General features: G+C 35.3%; 1 protein-coding gene across 1 annotated transcript in view; it reads left to right on the top strand.

Moving 5' to 3' along the window:
• Positions 1-23,141, top strand: part of HCN1 (hyperpolarization activated cyclic nucleotide gated potassium channel 1) — a 213,425-nt gene that overhangs the window by 3,999 nt on the left and 186,285 nt on the right. The window contains exon 2 of the mRNA XM_066988158.1: positions 19,730-20,153. Coding sequence (XP_066844259.1) covers positions 19,730-20,153 — 424 coding nt within the window. The remainder of the gene's footprint in view (positions 1-19,729; positions 20,154-23,141) is intronic.

Genomic DNA, 23,141 nt, shown 5'->3' with positions numbered 1-23,141 from the left:
GAGATGCTACTACCTCCAGAGTCACAAGGGAGAGGAATGTTTTAATGAGAAAGACTGAGTGGGACTAATGTGTGCGAGTAAATGTAGCCTGCATGCTCTGATGGTTACAGTTTTCAATTAGGTGTTTCAGAACAGGCTTTAACTGAAAGTGGGGACTGAAATTTTAATTGGCTTCAAGCTGAAGTCAAGTTGGACTGTGATAGAGAGTTGCCTGATGGTGTGGTGGGTCAGGAGGTGTAATGCAGGCAGTGGTGAAAGTCCCTTTCCTGTGTAAGGTATGAACAAAGTATGAACTCCTGTGCAACAATAACAATAATCTATTGCCATTTTGTATTGGGAGAGTCCCTCTAACTAAGGTCTCCTTATATAAGAAGCACAAAGCCCTATTTTAATGATAACGGAAAAGAAAAAGCAGAGTTAATTCTAGAAATTAAAACAGAAATTTTCAAAAAATAGCGAATGATACAACTATGCCAGATTTGAAACTGGAATAACACATGCATTTCTTTAAAAGCAAACAAACAAAGCTTTTTGTATACAAATTTGACAGTTATAAAAACCTCTGAAGTTTATGACACAAACCCTCATAAATCATATAAATCTCTATTGATCATACCTTGTAACTAAATTTAATGTAAGTTTTTTATGTGTTTCAGTCACAGTGAAAGACATGTTAATGTTTGTATACATCTAGTTACTTCCAGAATTGTTGTATGTTGCCATTAAAAAAGAATTATCTTATTTTGTACAGTTTTATCCATCCATGTTGTCATGCACACATGCAGCTTTTTTCAGTTAAATACAAACCAAAGTGTAAGTCATAATAGTGATGTGCCTCATGGTATTATTATTATTGTTGTTATTATTATGAATTATTATACTTCTGTCCATTTTGAACTTAAATTTGCCTTGTGCATCAGTCTTCTTTTTAGCTTGTATGTACCTTTTGGACCTGCCTCAAATACCAGCAGTCACCCTGATGTGGTGTACTCTGCATGTTATGGGTAGCTCATTTACATATTTCTAAAGTTTGTGTCTGTATTGATTTGAAACTTGTTCTTCTTTGTCTTCGCTCTACGTGTTATACCTATAACATATTTTAAGAAGCTTAGGGTAAGCACTTTGTCCCTCTCATTTGTCACTTGTCTGTAATGTCTCAGTTGAAGCTAATGAGCTTTATCTTTTTGTGAGCTGTTACCTACTTAGGTTTATACAGAGCCGTAGAGTTGGGAAGTAACACGTGATTAAGACAATGTTTTATATCATACATATATGTGATTTGTATAGTTATGTAAAATCAAGTATATAAGTTATCTTGGTTAATATTAAATAGATAGTTACAAATTAGTGTCGGTTTTAAAGAATACATTATGTCACTGGTAGTTTAGGAGTAGGAAATAGCTGTAGTTTCAGATTCTAAATGTTTTGTTACTTATGATTAGTGATTAGGTTTTGTTACTATATTGACACTTTGAGTTATTTCCTTATTGTTAATTGAGGATTTATACATTCTTTTACAAACTGATTTTTTTTTTTAATGTACTTGTTCTTATGACAGAAGTACAGTTTAGCTGGGGTTGTCTTTTAAATATCATTTTCAAATGGCATCATGGCATTAAACTTTTAATATTTGCATTAAATAAAAACTTCTTCCCATTAAACTATACCTGTTACATGTGTATTTGCTCTTTGTACATCACTGAACATAGATAAACATTTAGTATTGAAACGATCATTAGCAGTTTATGGCATTTGATTTACAAAATTCAAACATTTTAGCACGTTACTTTTGTAAATGCCCCAAAGGATAGAATGAAAATTTTGTAGCATTAAACTAAATAATTCATTTATAATGTCAGAAAACATTACTTTCCAACAATAAGTTATATATTAAGCTTTATAATAGTTCTCCAAGTAAAACATAACTCCCATCAAGGTAGGTGTTAGCAAGTAAGCAGGACCAAAAATAAGCAACAAAATATTCTCTTGGAAATGCTTTGATGTAGAATATGGGCCAGATATGAATTTGATTCTTTTTCATCTTCAGTTGCTATTATTTTTAATATTGAATAATGTCTCATCATTGTCCGTCACTGATTCATTTGTTGTGAAATAGGTGACTAAAGCTAGCTACTGGCATTTGGTTTTATACTGGTTGTAAGCATTTATGAGTGAACATAGATGTATAGAAGTGTGTGTTGTGCCTTTGGGCTCCTGAGGGTCTTGTTTTCTAGTGTCCTTTGTGATTTTCTTCAAGAACCACAACAGAAAGCCTGCTGAATCCACCTGAGGTTGGTGCTGCAGCCACTCACATTCTGTGCCTCTAGGGGATGTGGGGAAGATTATGCTTCTATTTGTGCAAGGAAAGCAGTTTGTTTTATTGATAGATCATGCTTCTGTCTCCAGATAATGTGGAATTATAATGCATCATTTGAGCTCACATCCATGTCCAACATTTCACAATTTTTATTATGTACATTCTAGTCCTGGAATAACAGTCCATTTATTGCATTTTCTTTCAAAATTTTAATGTTACATACATGAGAATACAAAGTAGTGTCTACAGCAGAGAAAGCTCAGTAACTGTAACTTGAATAAATAACTCCTCCATTCTCTGATATACTTTTAATTTAACTAGGGTTGTTTTGAAGTTCATCAGCAGGATTGCCTGCCTATGAGGAAGTAAACAAGTACAGGATACTTAGTTTTAGAACATTCAACTTCTTCATAATCTAAGTAAAGGTAATTGTGTGTGTACTGACTTTGAGATATGGGTGAAACCAAAAACCAATCCAGTGGAAAACCAGCACCCCAAACCAAAGATAAAACTACTACAAACCAAACCGAAACATTACAGAATTCCTGTGATTAATCTAAAAGATGATGTTTTGGGGAACTTCTATGCAAGTCTTTAACCTTTGACCTGGGATGCTGAACACCATGAGAGGAATTCTACAGTTTTCTGATATTTTTGTTGTTTTGAATACAGGGAGGAAAAAAAGTACTTATATGGAGAATGATAATCTTAATAAAAATTTGGATTTCATAAGATAAAAATCATGCTTGGCTTATGGGGAAAAAAGTACCTATTCTGTATTCCCATTGATTATTTTAGCAAGACCACAAATTTTTGAATGCCTACTGCTACTTTATTTGTTAACTCATGAAAATAACCAATGCTTATAATTCTTTTACATCTTTTTGTTGTTATTGTTGTTTTTGTTTTGTTTTTCTATTTTGTTTCTTGGGCTTGAGTATATGGAGGGAACTGTGAATTGGAAAACTGTATAAAAATGTGGCATAATAAATAAAGATCTGGATCTAGGATTTGTTTCAGGATTTTTAATGATCACAAAGCTGAGTGAAAATGCATAATGTTTGATAAGTTGCTTAGGCTTGTTTATGCTTACATAATCAATTCAAAATTTCAGAGACAGTTTCTGATTGTTCAGTTTGGGATAGGCTTTTTAGGGTACTCAGACACAGGGATCTATGAGATAAGATGTCACGTAACAAGTATGAATATCTACCAGTGCTTTGGTATCTTCCTACGAGCAGTGACATTGCAGAATTTAATTAAACTTTGTTAGCTTTTTTTGAGCAGCTAGGTTTGAAACCAGTAGAAGGCAAAACACTATTCTTAGGGAGGAGGGAAGAATTTGAAAGTTAGATAAATCTGCTTCATTTGGATTTAAATAAGCAATGTCCATTCTCATCTGTGCACTCAACTGAATGCTTGAGAGCTTCTTCTATGTCAACATGTGATTTTTGAGTGAAGAAACTCTTAACCTACTTTACAATGTTTAATTTTTAACCTGACAGTATAGTTCTTATTAATTGCTTGAAAGTCCTTTAGCTGTCTATTCCCTGATTCTTTCCCAGAGGCATGATTTAATTTTAAAAGTCATAGTGTATTCAGCTCTAATTATTGGAGGACTCGTTCTAGACACGTAGTAAGGTATGTTAATGACCAAAAACTGTATCAGCTGCAGTCAATGTCAGTACTACTTCAAGGACACTGTCATTTAGCTTCCATAAAATCTCTGCTAATATCTTTTAATCTGATGATAGTCAGATTCAGGCAAGCTGCATGATATTTTGAAATAATCTTACTACCTCGGTTTGCAATGCAGCTGGAACAAGTCTAGAGCAAACATGTGTTTAGAAAATGTTAATTTGATTACAAAAGAAATGCAGTCTGTAGCCATTATATATTTAAAAAAGCCCACAAACAGAACAAATCCAAAAACCTGAACTCCCCCTAAAACCTGTTCTTACTTATGCCAGTGAAATCCCTACAATTTGAATTACACCATATAGTTAGGAATATAATTTGGTTCTTATTTTATTAAGTTATGTGCTGTTTATGGTTGTCTCACTTAACAAAGCATATTAATTAACAATTTGCTACATTATTGGAATTTAGTGTGTTGATTACATTAATACATTTTGTATCTCTACAAAAATAATTTATTAAAAAATCATATAATGATATTTTGTTTTCTGCTGAAAAAAACACATGTAGCTTTATGCTAGCAGTCAACGCTAGTTAAACATAGAAAATGATAGTCCAGTCTGGTATTGTCAGGAGTAAGTGTCTCTTTATTATCTCTTTACTATTTTGAACTTACGTAATTTAAAATAGCCAATCTATGTAAAAATTATCTAGGCTGCATTTTGTTTTATGTGTTATTATTTTTTTCATCCAGTTCTTAGTCTGAAATCCACTGAAGCTTATGCTTGTGTTAAACCTTCAGTATGTGAAAAGCCCCACAGAAGAATAACTTGACTTCAGTGTTCATGAATCAAACCGTCAAATTACATATGTACCATGTTCCGGTTGCCTCCAGACTTTTTTTCTCCTGTCAGCAGAGTAAATACTGAAGCACAGATGTTTTTTTGGCTGGTTCTGTTGCAGCTTACAATAACTTCCCAGACCTTCACTTCTCTTTATGCCATGACAGCAGTGAGAGACTGTGTTGTTCTGAAGTGACCTCAACCTTGAGCAAATCTGTAGATTGCAGTGAATTTAGGGTAATATATAATAGGATCCTAATGATAAATGATTATTTAAACTTGCTCCAGGTTGCAGGTATGGGCACTATACAGAACGTTTTTAAGATACATACAGTAAGATCTATCCAATTCTACTGTGGAGATGGGGTACATGTATGGATGGAAGACCAGGGTCCAGCTGGAAGACCAGCTTGCAATCAAGCTTCACGTGACTGCTGAGAGATTTTCCATTGGTCACTCTTGTGTGACTTCTGTTTATCTGTTCATGCCAGGAGAACTTCTGATATGTGACTGGTAGAGAAAATACTACAAAACAAGTAGTAGGCAATACTGCCCTCTAAAACCTCTTACTGTTATTACCTCGCAACATGTGCTACCAAGCTTCTGGGTTCCCCAAATACATCCTGGGCTTGGTTCCTTGAGATGGCTGTGTATGTGCTTGTTTGCATTTGATTTCTCAGTGGAGATGACTCAGCCAAGTTCGTCTACCAGTCTGGTTCACCTTTGCCAGACAAGCTCAGTAGAAAAGCAGAGATTTTTTTTATTATTATTTTTATTTTTTGGTCCAGCTAGGGATTAGTCTGTGAGGCAGAAATTTGGAATCAAAACATCAGTGACAAAATAAAGCAAGCATATCCCTCAATCTTCAGCTGTTAATTTGGGACCTTTCTCATTATTCACCTTACCAAGAATATTGTGAATGCCCCATCCCTGAAAGTGTTCAAGGCTAGGCTGGATGGGGCTTTGAGCAACCTGTTCTAGTGGGAGGTGTCCTTGCCTATGGTAGGGTTGGAATTAGATGATCTTTAAGGTCCTTTCAAAACCAAACCATTCTATGCTTCTATGAATATTTCTGAGATGACTTGTTTTTCAGAGCTGTGTGTCCAGTCTTCTTGGAAACTGCTATCTGGGTGACTCCCTAAATACTACATCCTGCTTTTTCTGTCTTTTATTGAAATAACTTATTATGGTCTAACTCTCAGGTAGTGAAATTCTGCTTATAGACATCTCAATCTGAAAGGTAGTAGGAACGTAGTGATCTGTCTGTGACAGATCAACTGGGTGATATTTTTTTAATTTTTTCATTTTTGAGGACAACAACTTCATTCTGTTCCTCCCACTCCATCCCTTCCTTAAGATATAAAAAATCATTTTATACAAATGGAAATGACACACCGATGGTTTTATTGACATTTTTTAGCCCTTCTACGTAGTTCCCATTCTTACTGAGTCTTCTAGCTAGGAAATACTGAGCTGTTGGGCTAACTTCTCCCTGGCATTTTGAACTTGTCATTCTTCACAGGGTCTTGTAAGCAGAGAACTTAAAAAAACAAAAAAAGTAATTGCAAGCATAGTTCCCATGATAGCTTTCTGTTGAGAATGCAACTGACACAACTGAATGTGCTTTTAATGTAGACCTAGTAAAAAGACGCATTGCCCAAACAGTCCTTTCAGCCCATCTATTGCCAGCTTGGGAATTCTAGTGTTGCATACATCTATCACATTAAAGATGTAATTATGAGAAGCACACTTCTGTAATGCAGAGGGAGTGTGGTATCAAAAGTAAGCACTGCCAGATGGCAGGCGATCTAACAGAGCATTTTAAAAGGGTCAAAATCGAAAATGTCTGAAATCCAATGGCTTATTAAGCAGTAGACGTTGCGTGTGTGGGACAAGTGAGAGATAAGTAACCTAATTTAGGTGCCCACATGATCAAAATTGACTTTTAATTGCATACATTCTGTTGGTAAATATCTGAAATGCATGTTTTTATTAACTTGTGAATGTTTATTGAAATTGGAGCAGAATATTAAGTGCAACGATATACTGCTGGGTGTTAAATTCGAGTAGGGTTTTTACATGTATTTATTGAAGTTTTAAATTGTTTTGATGGGTGATCTCTCTGAAACAGGTGAAAAAAAATCTAAAAACAATTTCAAAGTATTTGATGTTGGAGTACCTAACAATTTTATTATTTCATGTGCTTTGCTAGATATGAACTAAATAAATGATAACTGAATCAAATTAAACTCTTCGTTTTAGTGACCTATTTAAGGATATAAGCCATGAGTTTTAAATTTCTTGCTTCTTTTTAAACTGAAAACTGAAGCTGTTCTTGTTTCCTAGGCGTGCATTTTCCAGTAGTCTGCCTTTGTGCCGTCTTTTGCATGCTGGCTAATTTTCCTTTGGTGAGAGGTAATTCTTGTTAAGATGGATATCTGCAAGACTCCTCAGTGCTGTATGATCTGAAGCCAGTGTTACTCAGTAATTTCCACCACCACCCCACTCATTTCTGAGGACTATATTAACATCGCTAGATGTGACCAGGGATGTTTCTGTTGTTTCTAAATTGCAGCCAACTTTCACATTCTACACAAGATCAACTAAATGTATTTTTTTGTGGAAGGTCTGTAAGAGCTGCAGTGAACTTCCACTCTCATGCTTGCTCCCCACAACATGACAGGGTTCAGGCTTGTAAGGAGAGCCAACTGTACGGCCCTGAAAAGCAGGTACCAGGAGACTGCAGATAATGGTAGCAGGTGTTGCTGCTCTGGGTACTGATTGTTACCTTTTTTTTTTTTTTGACCTAGTAATTCCATTAAGTGTCACTGAATTGCAGCTCATCTTAGTATTGAATGTACATACTGTTTTTCACTGGCAAAATGAGTGAACAGAATATGATATTGAAGTTGGTTTCATGTTTCCAGTACAAAGTTTTCCATTTCTGGAATGGCTTTGAAAATGTAAATTTTACCCAGGGCTCTGAACAGTGTGTGCAAATCTACAGTATGCTGGGTGAAGATCTGTGATGGAGGTTAGGAGCCTATCCATCTTTGGATGTCAAAAGAAGCTGGGGACCCAGGTACTTTAAGCATCTGGACTCTGCAGCTGAATACCTTTCACAATTCTAGTCATGAGGAGCTGTAAATGGCAACACTGATTTTTAAAAATAGCAACCGATGAGTTTAGTGTATTCTCTGAATTAATATATCAGAATAACTTAAATATGCTTCCTATTTCATTTCATTCAAATTATATATTTTAATTGTGCTGTTTATCTGTCAGTATTTTTCTGAGGTATTTTTCTATCAGTATTTTTATTCTGATGAGAAGTTCTACCAATAAATTTTCACCCTAAATTTCTTGGTTCTCAGCCAATGAATTATTAACATCTCTTTGTCTTTTCTAATGATTGCCCTTCTTTATCTTAAACTTCTTTGAATAGTTCATCACTCACTGTGCTCCAAAAAAGTAAGCACAAATATTTGGCTAAATTAAATTTTGTCTTTCTGAGGGAATATTGGATTGTAGCTAAAACATATTCTGAGGTCTCCAAAGTAAAATGTTTTAATTTGCAGAAAGCCAGAAACCTATTTATGGTACATAGACAACTTCATTTTGCTTGAATATGGATGAACGACAAAGATGGGCATCTGGCATTTTATTCGCCATGGTAAAGGGAAGCTCTTTCTGTTTTGGTGTCTCAAAGCAATAATCATCTGTCTGCAAAGTAGTAAGTAGCTACCTCATTACTTTTGCTGTTGGTTATCCTTCGGGTCATAGGTCCCTGACCAAAGTTTCTTATTTAGAGCAGCTTATCAGTGGCTACTATTACAGGCAGCTTTGCTTGCAGGCACACACTTTCCCTTGTCACCCCTAACCTGCATGGCGTGCCTGATCTCCAGAACTAGCCTGAGGGCTGTGCAATCCCAGAGGGGTATGGTGGAGTGCTTCGTTTGAACTCCTGAATACTGAAGATGGAGAAGTTCTGCACCAAGAGGCTTCAAAGTCAACTGTGAAAAACAAAGCACCCTACCAAATATGAAGCTTGCTGGTGGAGAAGTAGATTATTAAATAATTTCCCTTTTATATTTTTTTCTGATAAATATTTATAAGAGAAGGTTGTAAAAAAGTCTATGGTAAAGTTTGAATAATTTTTCAGATCTTAATATTTCTATCAATCTTTTATTTTTTTCAGGCTGAAAATGACGTTACTCTGCAGCTCAAAGTGATTGCCATATTTTAATAAAAAAAATAAGGGCAACTGCAGAGAAAAAAAACTTTATCCAATAAACATATTTTGTATAACAACTTTACTTCCGATGGTTCTGTCTCAATCTAGATAGAATAGAAACTTTTACTAATTTATGTAGAGGTAACAAATGTCTTCCAATGGTTGAAAAACAATTTCATATGACTGAATTAAAATAATTAGCAGATATATTTAAACACAAAAATTTAGTAAAGTTTAAGTTTTTAGAAATGGATCTTGAACATCTACTGCAGTGCTGTGTATACCTGTGAAAAACTGCAATGGAAACTCATTTTTTAATTACAGCTGTGGGAATAATATGCCTAGCAGTACTGCTTCTGGCAAAGGTGTATCAGAAAGAGAAAAGCTCTCATTGCATTTCATGTTGAGGCAATTTTTACGGAGTTCCTGATGTTGCAGGTTATCTCTTGTTTTGCAGATTGAAAAATACCTAATAAACGTGTACACAGGGAGAATGTTGATCTTTAAGGGGATGGCTTTTTTTTTTTTTTAATTTATTTTTTTTAGAATAACCAAAGCAATCTTATTGAAAAAGAGCCTTCTTTGTTTCCTTATATTGAATTAAATTGCAAAAAAGCTGTTCAGCAATAGCACTGGGTTGCACTGTTCATAAATCTCAGAGATGGATTTTGCATACCCAGAAACTTGCATTGTATTCCAAACCTCTACCCTTGGCTGAGTTTCTTGTAACTGCATTACAAGAGGTTTTCCTTAGGCCTGGCTGTACGGAGCTTGCTGGAGCATTAGGGAGTGAAATAGCATGAAAAGGAGACAAGAGAAGCAGAGGTAAGACTATAATATCATGGTTACTTAGGCCAGTAACTAGATATCTTTGAACATCCTGTATTGTCTTCCTTGCTTGCTTTTCTGTTCTGGATTTTCCTTTTTGTTTTAAACAAGTGAATAGCAGGTCTATCTGATTGGTGCTGGTGCTGTCTAGCAGGATAATGAGGTGGCTTGTTTTGGTGGTGCATGTAGAGAGCTATGCTATCAAAAGGATGATAAGATTGGAACATTACGTATGTAAATTGGGAAATCTTAAAGAAATGTTAGTGTTGTGTTGCATCCATTTAAATATTATGGAAGGCAAATGGCTAACAGAGGGATCTGGATGCCAGCTGAATAATGAAACAAATGGAGGATTCTGAATGTGGTTGGTGTGAGGAGTAGAAACCTGCACAAGCTGCTTTTCCTGGTAGGGACAGGTGTTTCAATGTATGAAGTGTGAAATTTTGTTTTGAGAGAAAATGGTGGGTAAAACTTGATATTGAACTTCCTAGCTGAGCATTTACCTTCCTACCCATGCATTAGCACAGAACTTGCAAGGTACCTTGCCCTGCAAAGGGGGTATTGTAATGTGGACGCATGGGGAAAGGCTTAAGCTGGCTTGTGGAAGTCTACATCTGTCATTTCTTAAAGTATTTGTTAAGGTATGAATTGTATTTTCAGTTGATTTTTTTTTAGTGATATAAGTAAATTGATACAATGAATTCGGTTTACAAAATACCAGCTGAGACTAATACCATTTTCGGCTTGTTTATTGGAGCGTGTATATGAATGCTTCTGTTCACTGGTCAGCTCAGGAATGAAAACCATCAGCCCAGATGTTGAAAGTATAGACTAGTTTCCATCGTGTGGAGGAGAGGATTTGAACCTTAACATTTACTTTGCATTGCACTTCTGGCATGGATATTTTCAACATCGTTATCACCTCTCATGGTTATTGTGCTTTGACAGAGCAAAAAAGTGGGAAGGACTCTCTGATCTAGTGGCTACCTTACCTGGGGAGAGGTTATTGGTTTCTGCTGTAGTTTATATCTGCTAAGTCAAAGGAGAAGATATCAACAGCATACCTCACTCAAGGAGATACAGTGCCTTTTGAAGCCAATGATTTACTGCAGTGTGATATTCATGGATTACAAGAAACCAACCTACTGATCTTTAGAACCATACTTCCACTTATTTTGAAGGAAAGGTTGAAAATATTGTTTCATTGTCAATACTTGCTTTTGTATTTGAGGAAGATCAGTCATAAATAGCTGTAAAAGTGAATAATAATATAACTTGATATATTTCTCCTAATTTGATTACTTACTCTTGCATTAAAATCTAATACATCTGTGTAGATACATAAGAGGCATATGAATACTGTCAGGTATATTTTTTTTTTACTTACGATGTAAGAATAAAAAGTCTGAATAGGTAATCCATTCACTTGTTTCACACCTGTCCGTAGTTCTTCTAAATGCATCTTTTTTTTTCCCTTGAATTTGAAGACCACCTCATTTTTTTTAGTTAACATAGTGCCCAATCTCTCCTTCAATTAACTTTTCCAAGAATGATAAACCATGTTCAGCTATTTGAAGTTGCTTGTCAGTTTGTACTGTATCTTTGTACAACAATATGCACAAAGAATTTTTTTTTCACGTGAAAATCAGAACTAAATTGTATATTTGTATATTTGTCAAATACCAGAAATCTTGGTGTGTTGTGTTCGCTAAGTTGATACTCGTCTTGTTTTTGTTTTCAGAGGTATTCATGTCAGAAAAGCTAATGGTCACAATTCACTTGGTGGTCACAAGCCAGTTCCTCACCAATAGTCATGACTAGTATGTGTCAATAACTACTAAGGAATGTTTTCCCTGTCATCTCTTCTCCTGCTCCTTCTCTGAAGATAGAAATGGACTTTTCTCCATCAGCAGAAGCTTTAAACATTTAAATATTACACCGATAACTGGGAGATTTAATTGGTTAAAAAAATATATTAAAGAGCAATATTAATTCTTATTATTCTGACATAAATCAGTAGTTAGCATATTAATTGGCATGTTAGCCATAAGGCATTTGCTGTTTTCTGCACTTTTTCAAGAATCTCTAAGGCATAAAAAAAAAAAAAAAAAAAGCTTTGACAAGAATTACAGAAGGCTTCTCCCAATTTAAGCCTCTCAACTTTTACTTCATATAGAGGCATCCTAAATGTCATGTTTTTAAAAGGCACTCCTAAAATTTCTGTCACTACAAAATTCTTAATTAGTGCAAGTGCTCCAACATGAGATACAAGATTATTCTGCAGCTGAAATATTCTTGGATCTCCATCTCTTTCAGAGTTTTTCTCATTCCTGTGAAGTGGTCCTTTCTAATTTGAGAACACGAATGTTTTTTTCCCTTCCCCCCAGTGATCTGCTACAGAAATTTGCTGACACTTAAAGAATCAGAGTTTGGCAATTAGTGATTAATTTATCAATGGCAATATGAATTCAAAACACATCAGTTGGAGTGCCTACACAAAATGTTGCTTGATACTGAGAGGCTATGGTCCAACATTATGAACAGAAAGAGTCTGGGGAAGACGTATTACTTGTGAGGCATGTTGGAAGCATTGAACGGATGCAGTTTTGATGATCTGAAATATTTATGGATTGGTCTGGCATACAGGGCAGCACAGATAGGTTCAACCTTTTCCAGCAGCAAACTCAGTTGTGTGTCCTGACTCTTCCCCAGCACTTTTTCCTAGGTGGTAGATGTTTGGACAGGAGCACTAGCCTGTTTTTTTTTTTTTCTTTTTCTTTTTTTTCTTTTTTTTTTTTTTTCACCAAGGAGTGAGCCTGAAGGAAGGAGGAGCTGTGCAAAGGTGAGGGCGTTCCATCACACTGGCAGAGCTCCTCCAGGAGCAGTGCACTTCTCTTGCCCAAGGTTAGATGGAAGTCAGATTTTAATTCTTTCTACTGTAATTTAATAAGTTTCTCTGGAGGAAAACCAACTGCAAACAGCAGATGTATTCAAGAACTGATGGTAGGGGATTATTGGCTAAAACCAAAGAGACTCATTATTAAATAATATTGCCATGTTACATAAATTTCTCTTTGTCCCCTCCATCCTCCTCTCCAACATGCAGTGAGGGTAATGCTACTCTTCTGTCTTTATTTTTCCATCTCAGAACATGAGACTTAATCTGTTAATGCCTGTAAAATGCTACGAAAACTTCGGACCAAAGCTATTGCATCAGTACTAATAAGTACAATTCTTTTGATGAAATGTGCCATCCACTACCTAAGTTGAATTCACTAAAAATGTACTTATATAATAGTTTAATAGAAATCAGTCAAATTTACAGTCACTGTCTGTGGACAGTACCGCAACTTTTCTTTTCTAGTAATCAAGGCTGTGATGCACTCAAGCTTTAAACTGAACGAAATGCCTTAAGCAAAGCCTTTCAAAAGTAGCAAATTGCTGTTCATTGGCTTCATTGGGCTCTGATCGGCTTCCCCAAGAGCTACATTCATCTGATCATCTGCCTTATGCATATAATTGCAACTGAGCTAGAAACTGCAAATCTCCAATGGTAATTGTGTTTTCTTATCCAGTAAAACTCATGAAAAAAAAAAGTAGTATGAAACTGTACAATTTGCTAATTTTTAGGTACAGTCTATAGCTGCATAAAACAAAAACAAAAAAAAAAAAGAGGATTCGGCAGTGCTGAATTTTATTAATTTGTCTTTGAATTCATTTTCTTATACCATGCAGAAAATTGCATCAATATTTAAAAAATAACAGTAAAGCACATAGATTGGATCTCCAAGCATATATGGCTAGTCTTGAAGTGAAGGACTTCGGTATTGGTTTAACATCAAATGAAGTTTTCAGACCATCCAAAGTCTTCATTATTATGATTGTAATTAATTTTATTTTAATTGATTTAGTCTGAAAGAGAATACAGCTCTTGGGCTGGAAGATTGCCAGGTCCAGCACTGCTTGTAATTTGCGTTGTGAAACTGAGTTTTCAGAACTTCAGCCTCATCCTAGACTCACCCTTTTCAGGCAGGTAGAGAAGCCTTTCTGGAGCTTTCCTTAAGTCACTGAAAGTTCATTAAGCTTGATATGTTTTAAATGAAAAAAGAATAGCCAATTTGGATGATATTTTCAAATGAGACTATCACAGGCTCTTACTTAGTAATAATATTACTACTTAATATTTCTGCATAGTTCAAGATCAGCACTTGAATTTCAGGAGATGCTCTTAGTACTCTATTCTACTGCTTTAAAATAGGTAGGAGTAAGGCATGAAAGGGACTGTTTCAACCTTGCAAGATTCCTCATTTGCATTTATTAACAAAGTGAAAGCAGTCAGAGAAGAAACAGAGGGGAATAAGAAATATAAATAAAATTTTCAGGAGAATATTTTCTCTTTAAAAAAAGCCAAACCCAACCTTTTGCCTTCCTAAAACTTTGCAGAATGAAGTGTAGTCCCAAAGCTGGGAAAAAACAATAAAACCTTGAAGAATGAGTACATTCAGATGAGAAAAAGTTTTATCCACATAGAAGAAGAACACAACTGCAGAAGTAACCTGTTTTCCAGCAAAAAACTGTCAAATCTGAAGAGCAGTGAAACTTCACTAGTTATTTTAACATATTTGTGTTAATGTGATCACAGAGCTAGCCTAAAGCAAATTATATATTTGGAGAAATAAAAAGATTACTTCATTTTATATCATCTTTCATGTGATACATCCAGAGGTCAGAACTTGTAAGTCACAGAAGCACTTCATAATATGTTTGCAATATTTAAACATTTAATTCTCCTTCCATGGAGGATATTGAATGCAATATTTCTTGTAAAAAAAATGTAAGGAATTTTATTTACATGCTTTTTTTCCCAGAAGAAACATGGGTGGGTGGACACCTGTGTCATCATGAAAAAGAACTCTGGGTCCCTGATGAACACCGTCCCTTCTTCCTCATTCTGTCCTCTCCAACACATTCCAATGATTTTCCGAAAGTTGCAGATGGTTTCATGTGTGTTTAGTTTTGCTCTCTGTTACTAAAAGAATGAAATTAATAGAGCTGCGAAGCAAGAGAAAGATGATGTCCTGTGAGAATCAAATTCTGATATGGCTAATCCCAAGTTTAGTACTTGTTACACTATGCTGTAATAAAGTTTTAAATTACTGTTATTTCTACTCAGATTTGTCCTATATAAGATATTGATTTCTCTGTAAGGTGAATTGGTGATCCATGAAGTAAAAGAAATAAAGCTATGTTTGAAGGTGAGAGGAAGATGTCAAGTACTCATTTCACTGAGCATCTGCTAGCTGATCAAAATATTTAACTAAAGAGGAGACAAGTTTTCCATGGAAAACTTGTGAAAATTTTCTACAGCTCTTGATTCCCTGACTGTGTAGAGTGAAATTGTGTCTGGATAAGGTCTGGACTGAAAGATATTTTATAAATAATTTGAATATCTTTTTCATTCCTTCTAACATTTCAGCCTTCTAACATGGCTGATGAGTATTTGTGACTGAATTTCATGAAGTTTTTGTGTTGTTTTGTTTTAATACTCAAGTTTTCATGATCTTTCTGGAAACTAGAAAGCTGTCATATTAAGCAAAGCCCTGACTCCTCTGTAGCCTCAAGTCAAAACACCCAGTACCTTAGAGATGCTGTTAGCTCTGCTGCTTGATTTGTGAGACTGCTGACAACTTCTGCTAGGTCAATGCAGGTGTACCATAAGGATAATAATTTATCAATATGCACAGATTCAAGGACAATGAGACCGTGTCAATGGGCAGCATCCAGAAAATAAAAGGAAATGCAAATCTCAATGACTTCTGACGCTGTTGTATATACAACAAGTTATACAGCAAATTACCTAGTTCAGAGCTGATTTTTTTTTTTGTTCTTTAAAACACAGCTTTCTCTGGGTTGGATATATAAAGCAGAAAATAAAATTCCTGCTAGAATTTATAGTGCATTACATTATTAAGCTTGATACAAACATTGATTAATTAATGCTAAGGCTTTTTTTTATCACTTCTTTGGAAGGAACTCATTTTAAACAGACTGTCCTGTTCTTGAGAACTAGTAGCAATAAATAAAACACCAAAGTTTCAGCATGTTCTGGAGATTTAAAAAACACCTTGTCGTCAGTGTGTTTGGAAAGTACAGAAGATAAATTATGAGTGAAAAGATCAGGGAAAGAGGACTGGATTCAAATAGTTATGTCTGACAATATCAAAGTAATCGTGTGATGTTTTCCTGTATAAAATGGCTCCTTAAAATATAGAAAAATATTCTTAAAACTGTGCTTTTTTACTCTTTCAGAACTTAGACTTTTTTCACCTAGAGATATAAAAACTGTGAGAACCATTTCAAATGTTTCAGTAATAATTGAGTGCAGATTTCAGTGCTGATAACTGTACTGTGGTTTTGGTTAATGGCAACTAGCAGTAGCTGTACTGAGTACAGTATCTGTACTGAGCTAGCTTTGAAGGATCAGTAAGCCCTATAGCCATTTGCCATGGGTAGTCCGTGCGTGTCATTATGAGCTTTCAAAGTTTTTTGTAATGCTAGGTTCTTCTTTTTTGCCTCCTGAACAAGTTTGTGTCATAGGCTTATCACTTCCTCGCTTTTTGTCAACATGCTTAGTACCTTACATAAATCTGCGACTTTGAGGCTGTAAGCTTTAAAGATTTATAACCATCCTCGTGGGGGTGGAGGGAAGCAGCTAAACCAAATAAATAGTTCTAAAAATAGCTTGAAACAAAGGGTTACTCTGTGTCCCAATAGCAGCTCCTTGCATGGCCTTCTGAAGCTTTTCAGTTGGCTCTCAAATAGGTGAATAGTAGGATGTTCTGAACTGCTGGGCAAGGAACGCATTGTATTACTTTCTCTGCACAGGATACAGAGGGCAAGACAGGGAATTACATCTATTTTTTCTCACCTGAAAGAAAAATATCATATAATGTGGTCAAGAAAATGGCATTTGGAAACATTTTCCTAAAGGAAAACATATGATTCATTTCTAAATGAAAAATGAATCATACTCTGATAAGACTTTTTCTAGCTACATAATCAGCTTATACTACATTGTGCACTAAAATCAAAATATAAAACTGATGCAATCTCGTAGACCTTGGCATTAGATTTTATTTTATTACTGAAGCCCTGACTTAACACAACTTTTGCTGACATACAGCATCAGGAATGCCAGTGTGTTTTGTATAAACACAGTGCATAATGATCCTTTAAACTGGATTATTGTAGGATAAAATCAGCTGGTTTGGTATTAGAATTTTTTTTTTTTTTGGGGGGGGGGAAGGTGGATGTTTTTTGTGTGGCTTTGGTTAGCCTCAGTTACATAACTACTCTTATGGTTAGGCACTTATGATCTGAAATCAGGGAATACTTTGTTTAGGAGAAAGGTACAGATACATGTACATCTCTTGTGATTATTTTGTTGTTATTTCCCATTGATTTTCAGGATTCCGTGGAGAAGTATGTTCCTTAAAACAGCTTTGAGAAAAAATTTGGTTGATAGCTTTGTAAAAGCACTTGTGGTAATTTTACCTATGGGTCATAGTAGCAGTGATATATAAATTTAGTGACTCCTTCTGTATGGTAATTCTAGATTATTGAAGAGGTATCTAGTACAGCAATAAGCCTATTAGTTAAAGAAATGAGGAGATAAATATGGAATTCTTTGCTAGTGTGCAGGTATGGTGGGTACCATCAAATTTTGATCTCATTTATAGCTGTTAGTCTTCACATTTGTTGCAAAATTGAAAATGTGTAAGACAGAAATCACATTGTTGTACACGAGGAATAACTTGTAAAGTTTATTTTATGCAATTTCTGAGTGTCAGTTAAGGTACTTTGCTATCTACTCTATCAAATGTAAGTCAAGCTTGGTCTCTGTAGCCTTACCCTGGAATAAAGAATTTTAAAACAGGGAATTCTCATGCCACCCTCAATCCTATGCCGTTCTTCTTTTAGTGTGTTCAGTAACAGTTGTTTATTTTGTATTCTTAGGTTAGCAATTTGTGAACTGAGAAATATGTTCAGGATTAAGCTTGAAATACAGGGAATTTATAAACCCAGATCATTTGGAGAGTACAACAAGCCATCTCTAGAATCTAATATAACCTGTATGCTGTGTGCAAGTTTTGCAAAAACTAAACATGTGGTTCTACATGTGGTTCTGAAATGTTCTGTGGCCAATTAAACTTTTATAATTATCACTGATTGCCATGAATATTTACCTTGTTGGCAGCCAGGCAGGCAGTGCTGGATGCTGTGCTGGTGACATGTCCACCACCCAAAACTCACTGCAACCGATGGCCCCAGCAGTCAGGTCCTTGTGAAGCCATTGCTGCCTCTGGTCTTCTAGAAAGGCCACTGAGTCCAGGGGGAACAGTTGTTGACTGGTTTCTGTGCCTTTCCAGACTGTTAAGCTGAACAGATCATGCTGCCTTGCTTACTTCAAATGTTGAGTGTGTATAGTTTGTGCTATCTCTCTGTTACTGAATAAGGTATCAGTGATTTTTATGGGGTTGATCTGGAAATGTAGGGATGCTGATGCCTTGCATGGGAATGTATGAAAGTCATAGGATCACAGAATAATTTAGGTCAGGAGGAACCTGTGGGAGGTCATCTAGTCCCACCATCTGTTCAGTGTAGGACTGCAAAGCTAGATCTTTTCTCAAACAGAACAAGAGGTCATACTTGGGGTTCGTGCTTTCCTAGGTTCAGTTTCAGTTCTTTTACTGATCAAGATTAAATTTCTTTAACAATCTAACATTCAGGAGTTAGCATAATTTTCTTAGAATCTGTTGGGTATATATTACTATCCCCTGAAAATCTTCCATCAGGATGGATGTGTGTTCTATGTAATAGGCAGTTTTACTCACTGTTATTATAGTAGATGCTAAAGATATGAGCCTGGCTTTTTACCATTCTGTATCAAGCATTGTTAGCATTCAGAGAGGAGCATTTAGGTGATACTGGAGCAAAATAGTGAAATGCAATATCCATTTTATACCATGGAAGTTGCAACTTGTTATTTCAGAGGTAACTTTTTAGCTACCTCTGAAAGATGATAGTCTGTCAGGTTGTAAAAATGCATGGAAGTTCAATTCAGATTTTAAAAGAGGATGAAAGTTTTGTTATTAAGCAAATTTATTTATTTATTTATTTATTTATTTTGCTTCAGTGCTTTTTTTTCCCTTCCTGTGATTTTATTCCAGCACTGTAATGGCATGAATGCCATTATTCATAGAGGCACTTACATTTAACATGTTGTCCGTTAGATATTTGGGTTTCCTTTTTGACAGAAGCCATAAAAAATAAATAAAAATACTGCATTGCTAAAGCACTTGTGATTGGCAAGAGAAGTCAATTTTACTTATATAAACACGCTACTAATAGGTTTTGACACGGGTCTGGAGAATTCTACTGAGTGCCACACGCACACCTTTCAGATGGAGTGATAAGCATGGTACCGTCTTTATCCTAGATACATATTCTTGAGAAGGAAGGCATATAATGAAGAGCATTAATTACTTTGTCTTTAGTGACTGTGAATATACTAAATGAGTTAAAACAAAGTTGTATCAGAAAAAAAAGTTGTCCTAGCAATAACAAGATCAAGCATCTGCCTATATGTAGTATCTCTATACAAAAGCATAGTGTAATTGCTAACCCAAAGTAAATACACACCTAAAATGTTAGCACATTTGGGCAAAACTGACACTGAGTTTTAGTACTGTAAGTAATTTGTACAGAGCCAAAAATATGCTTGAAGTGAAGTTGGTGGTGTGATAGGGACCGTTTTTTGAAGCGTTATACCTCATTGCATCAACCATTCTGTTTCTTCCATTTTTTCAGGTTTTACTGGGACTTAATTATGCTCATTATGATGGTTGGAAACCTTGTCATTATACCAGTTGGAATCACATTCTTCACAGAACAAACAACAACACCATGGATTATTTTCAATGTGGCATCAGACACTGTTTTTCTATTGGACTTGATCATGAATTTCAGAACTGGGACTGTTAATGAAGACAGCTCTGAAATAATACTGGACCCTAAAGTCATTAAGATGAATTATTTAAAAAGCTGGTTTGTGGTTGACTTCATCTCGTCAATACCAGTGGATTATATCTTTCTCATTGTAGAAAAAGGAATGGATTCAGAGGTTTACAAGACAGCAAGAGCACTTCGTATTGTGAGATTTACAAAAATCCTCAGCCTGTTACGTTTACTACGCCTTTCAAGACTGATTAGATACATACACCAGTGGGAAGAGGTAAGAGATACAAATACATCATTCACTTCTGTTCATATAAAAACAAGAAAATCTGGTCAGGTCACTCTGTAAAGCTGTGGAGGAACCAGAATGGGAATAAAAGCTTTTTACTCACCAGGTAGCATAATTATGTAGACATGCTAGTAGAAAAGCCTTTTTGGTAGAAAGCACAGAGGAGTAACCATCTTCTGTCTGCTAACCACAGAAACAAAAATTATGTGCCATCAGCACAATGAACTTGGATGGTCTCCTACTGAGAACATCAGAAATTTTAGCAGCAACCTAAAGCTGCCTTTGAGTTTCGTGACTAGCATTTAGCCTCAAATAAACACTCTTGTAATCACATAAAACTTAAAATACATGTTCGTATTTTTGTTTGATAAGAAAAATTGAAACCACTTATAATTGCGTACATTTCCTAGAATGCTCATTGTTTGGAGGCTAAATACATTGAATATTGACCTTCTTTATAAAAATGGGTATTTCAAATTCTGAATCATTTCCTTCTAAACTGTCAACTCCACTATTTCTAGATGTGACCTTATGCTGCCTGCCAATTTGGCATGGTGAGATTTCCAGGAAGTTATGGCATTCCCTAATTTGGCATGCCCATGTCTAGGAAGCATTTAGAGCTTTGGCACATACCATTGTGATTCAAGCATTTCATTTCTTGCCTGTCTGCATTTCTGCAGTTTTAAATACCATAATACGTTTTAAAAGGAAGTGCTAAAAATGTAGGAAAAATAACTGCTGTTTTCTAAATATTTTTTTTTGCAGCAAGTGTGATGAGAATTATTTTGTAAAGTGTTTTCACTGAAACACTATGAAGATAGATTTACATAAATTTATTTAGTTATTTTAATAAACATTTAGTTAATTAAATGAATATTGGAGAATTATTTGCTACTGTTTCTGATGCTTTTTCTGCTATATACTCCCTTTTAAAGTAATATGTTCACTTTGAAGTTTAGCAGAAACCTCAGTGCTACGCCATCTCACAAATAAATATTTCAGATTATATTGAAAACAGCATGAAGCTGAATGATATTAAGTATCAAATGTGTAATAAATCTGTAGTTGTTTCTCAAAAAACTCCTGATATAGGTCATTATTTTTGTTAATGTATTTTCTAAATTCTACTTTTCCTCCCTGTAATGCAGTGTAACCATATTTTTGACACAGAAATGGAGCACTGCAGTTTTGTATTCGATTTAACTAAGGCAAATGATTAAGCATATCTAGCAGTTCTACCATCAAGCTATGCTTTTTTCTCCTCCGTGCTTTACAGAGAGACAACCTTCTGAAATGCATTCAATGACATTATTTCCTGGCAGCTTAAGTTAATAGCTATGAAGACCTACTAAGCAGACAAATCAGTACTTTTCCACTTTCTCCTCTGTTGCCAATGATAATCAGGTATTCTAAATCAGAAATAGTTGAACCTAGCATTGAGTGGGAATAGAAGTCACCATTGGGTCTGCTCTTACCAGCAATAACTGTTTTTTGGCCCTTGCAATCTATAGCCTGTGGCTGCTGATTTCTCGTGGCTGTTTGATTGTAACTTCACCTTTTGCTACCCTGGTGAATCTTAGGAAATATTTCTGTATGATATTTTATTTGCAAAGTATTAAAACATGAGTGGAGTCCATCTTTTCATGTTTGATAGCACATTATAATACTCCCTGGCTGTTCTCAGGAAGGTGGAAGGGGATCTGAAGTATTTTTGTTCCTGGTTTTGAACCTTCAGTGAAGCAGCAGTGGGCTTCTTGGCTGCTTTGAACAAGACTTCTGCTAGCTGGGAAGGCATTTGGGTATGGTGAGATGTATGTGGAATGAATAAGATTCTGATAAATCCCAAAATGGCAAGTGTACCAAAATAAATAAATAAATAAATAAAAATCTGCTTTTCTCTAGTATTTTATGGATATCAGAAATGAAAGCAGTCATATGGATTTTCATATTTGGCTTCTGTTATCACAGTAGTTGATTATTACTTTGAATGCAGGGTGTGAAACTGTTATGCGCAGTGATCCATTACCACTTTGAAGAAATTATATGTTACAGCACTGTAATGTTTTAAAACAGCAACCTGTTTGGACAAACTGGATGAACTTTGATGAATTAGGAAACAATAGATGGATGATCCCACAGTGGCAGTCAGCGAGACCTTTGCTGATGGTACTCATCTGTTCTGTATTCTGTGTGCATATGCACTACAGAGAGCACCTGTTCACAAATCTTTATGACACAGAGCTGGAGTCTGTTTGTGTGTGGTTAAATGGACTGAATATTTTTCTCATATTTTCACTGACACGTTGGTTTTAACCAACAGATAAATTTGAAATACTCTGTATTGATATACAAAATAATGAGCATTATGTCAAAAATATTGAGAGGACGGTCAGCAAACTCTTTTATCATAAACTGCCAAGTGTAGACTTTCTGGGAAACTGATGAATGAACAAACCAGGTTATATAACAGGACTGTTCTTCCACTGAAGTATATATATGTCCTCAAACAGAAAAGACAGGTTGAAACTGTTGGAGCTTTTCCTTTTTTGGTATCATTAATTTGAACTTCAGTTGATTAGTTGGTTAGTGTCCTGAACATTAAGAGGAACAGGCAAAAATGTTAAAGATTTTTATAAGATACTAGTGAAACATGGTTTATTTATTTCCACATCATTTAAATCAATTGAATCAGTATCAAGCTGCGAACGTCCTCCATGTGGAGGTAAATATTGTATGCGTTGCAGAAGCTTTCTCCGTAATAGTTATGAGTGAACAGAACTGTAGATTTTAGTACAATATATGTGAAATGATTGATACATTGGTGTGGTGTGAATAGTTTATCCAAACAAATTACTTGGTAGAAACGAGGAGAAACATTTAAACGAAAGTACAGGGGATGTGTTGGCAGGAATTCATTTACTGAATCTGCAAATACACATTGTCTTAAAATTGTTTTTTAGCTACTGGATTGAATAT

Source organism: Anser cygnoides, chromosome Z, assembly GCF_040182565.1.
Source record: "Anser cygnoides isolate HZ-2024a breed goose chromosome Z, Taihu_goose_T2T_genome, whole genome shotgun sequence".
Taxonomy (NCBI): domain Eukaryota; kingdom Metazoa; phylum Chordata; class Aves; order Anseriformes; family Anatidae; genus Anser; species Anser cygnoides.
This window is presented reverse-complemented; position numbering and strand designations above follow the sequence as displayed.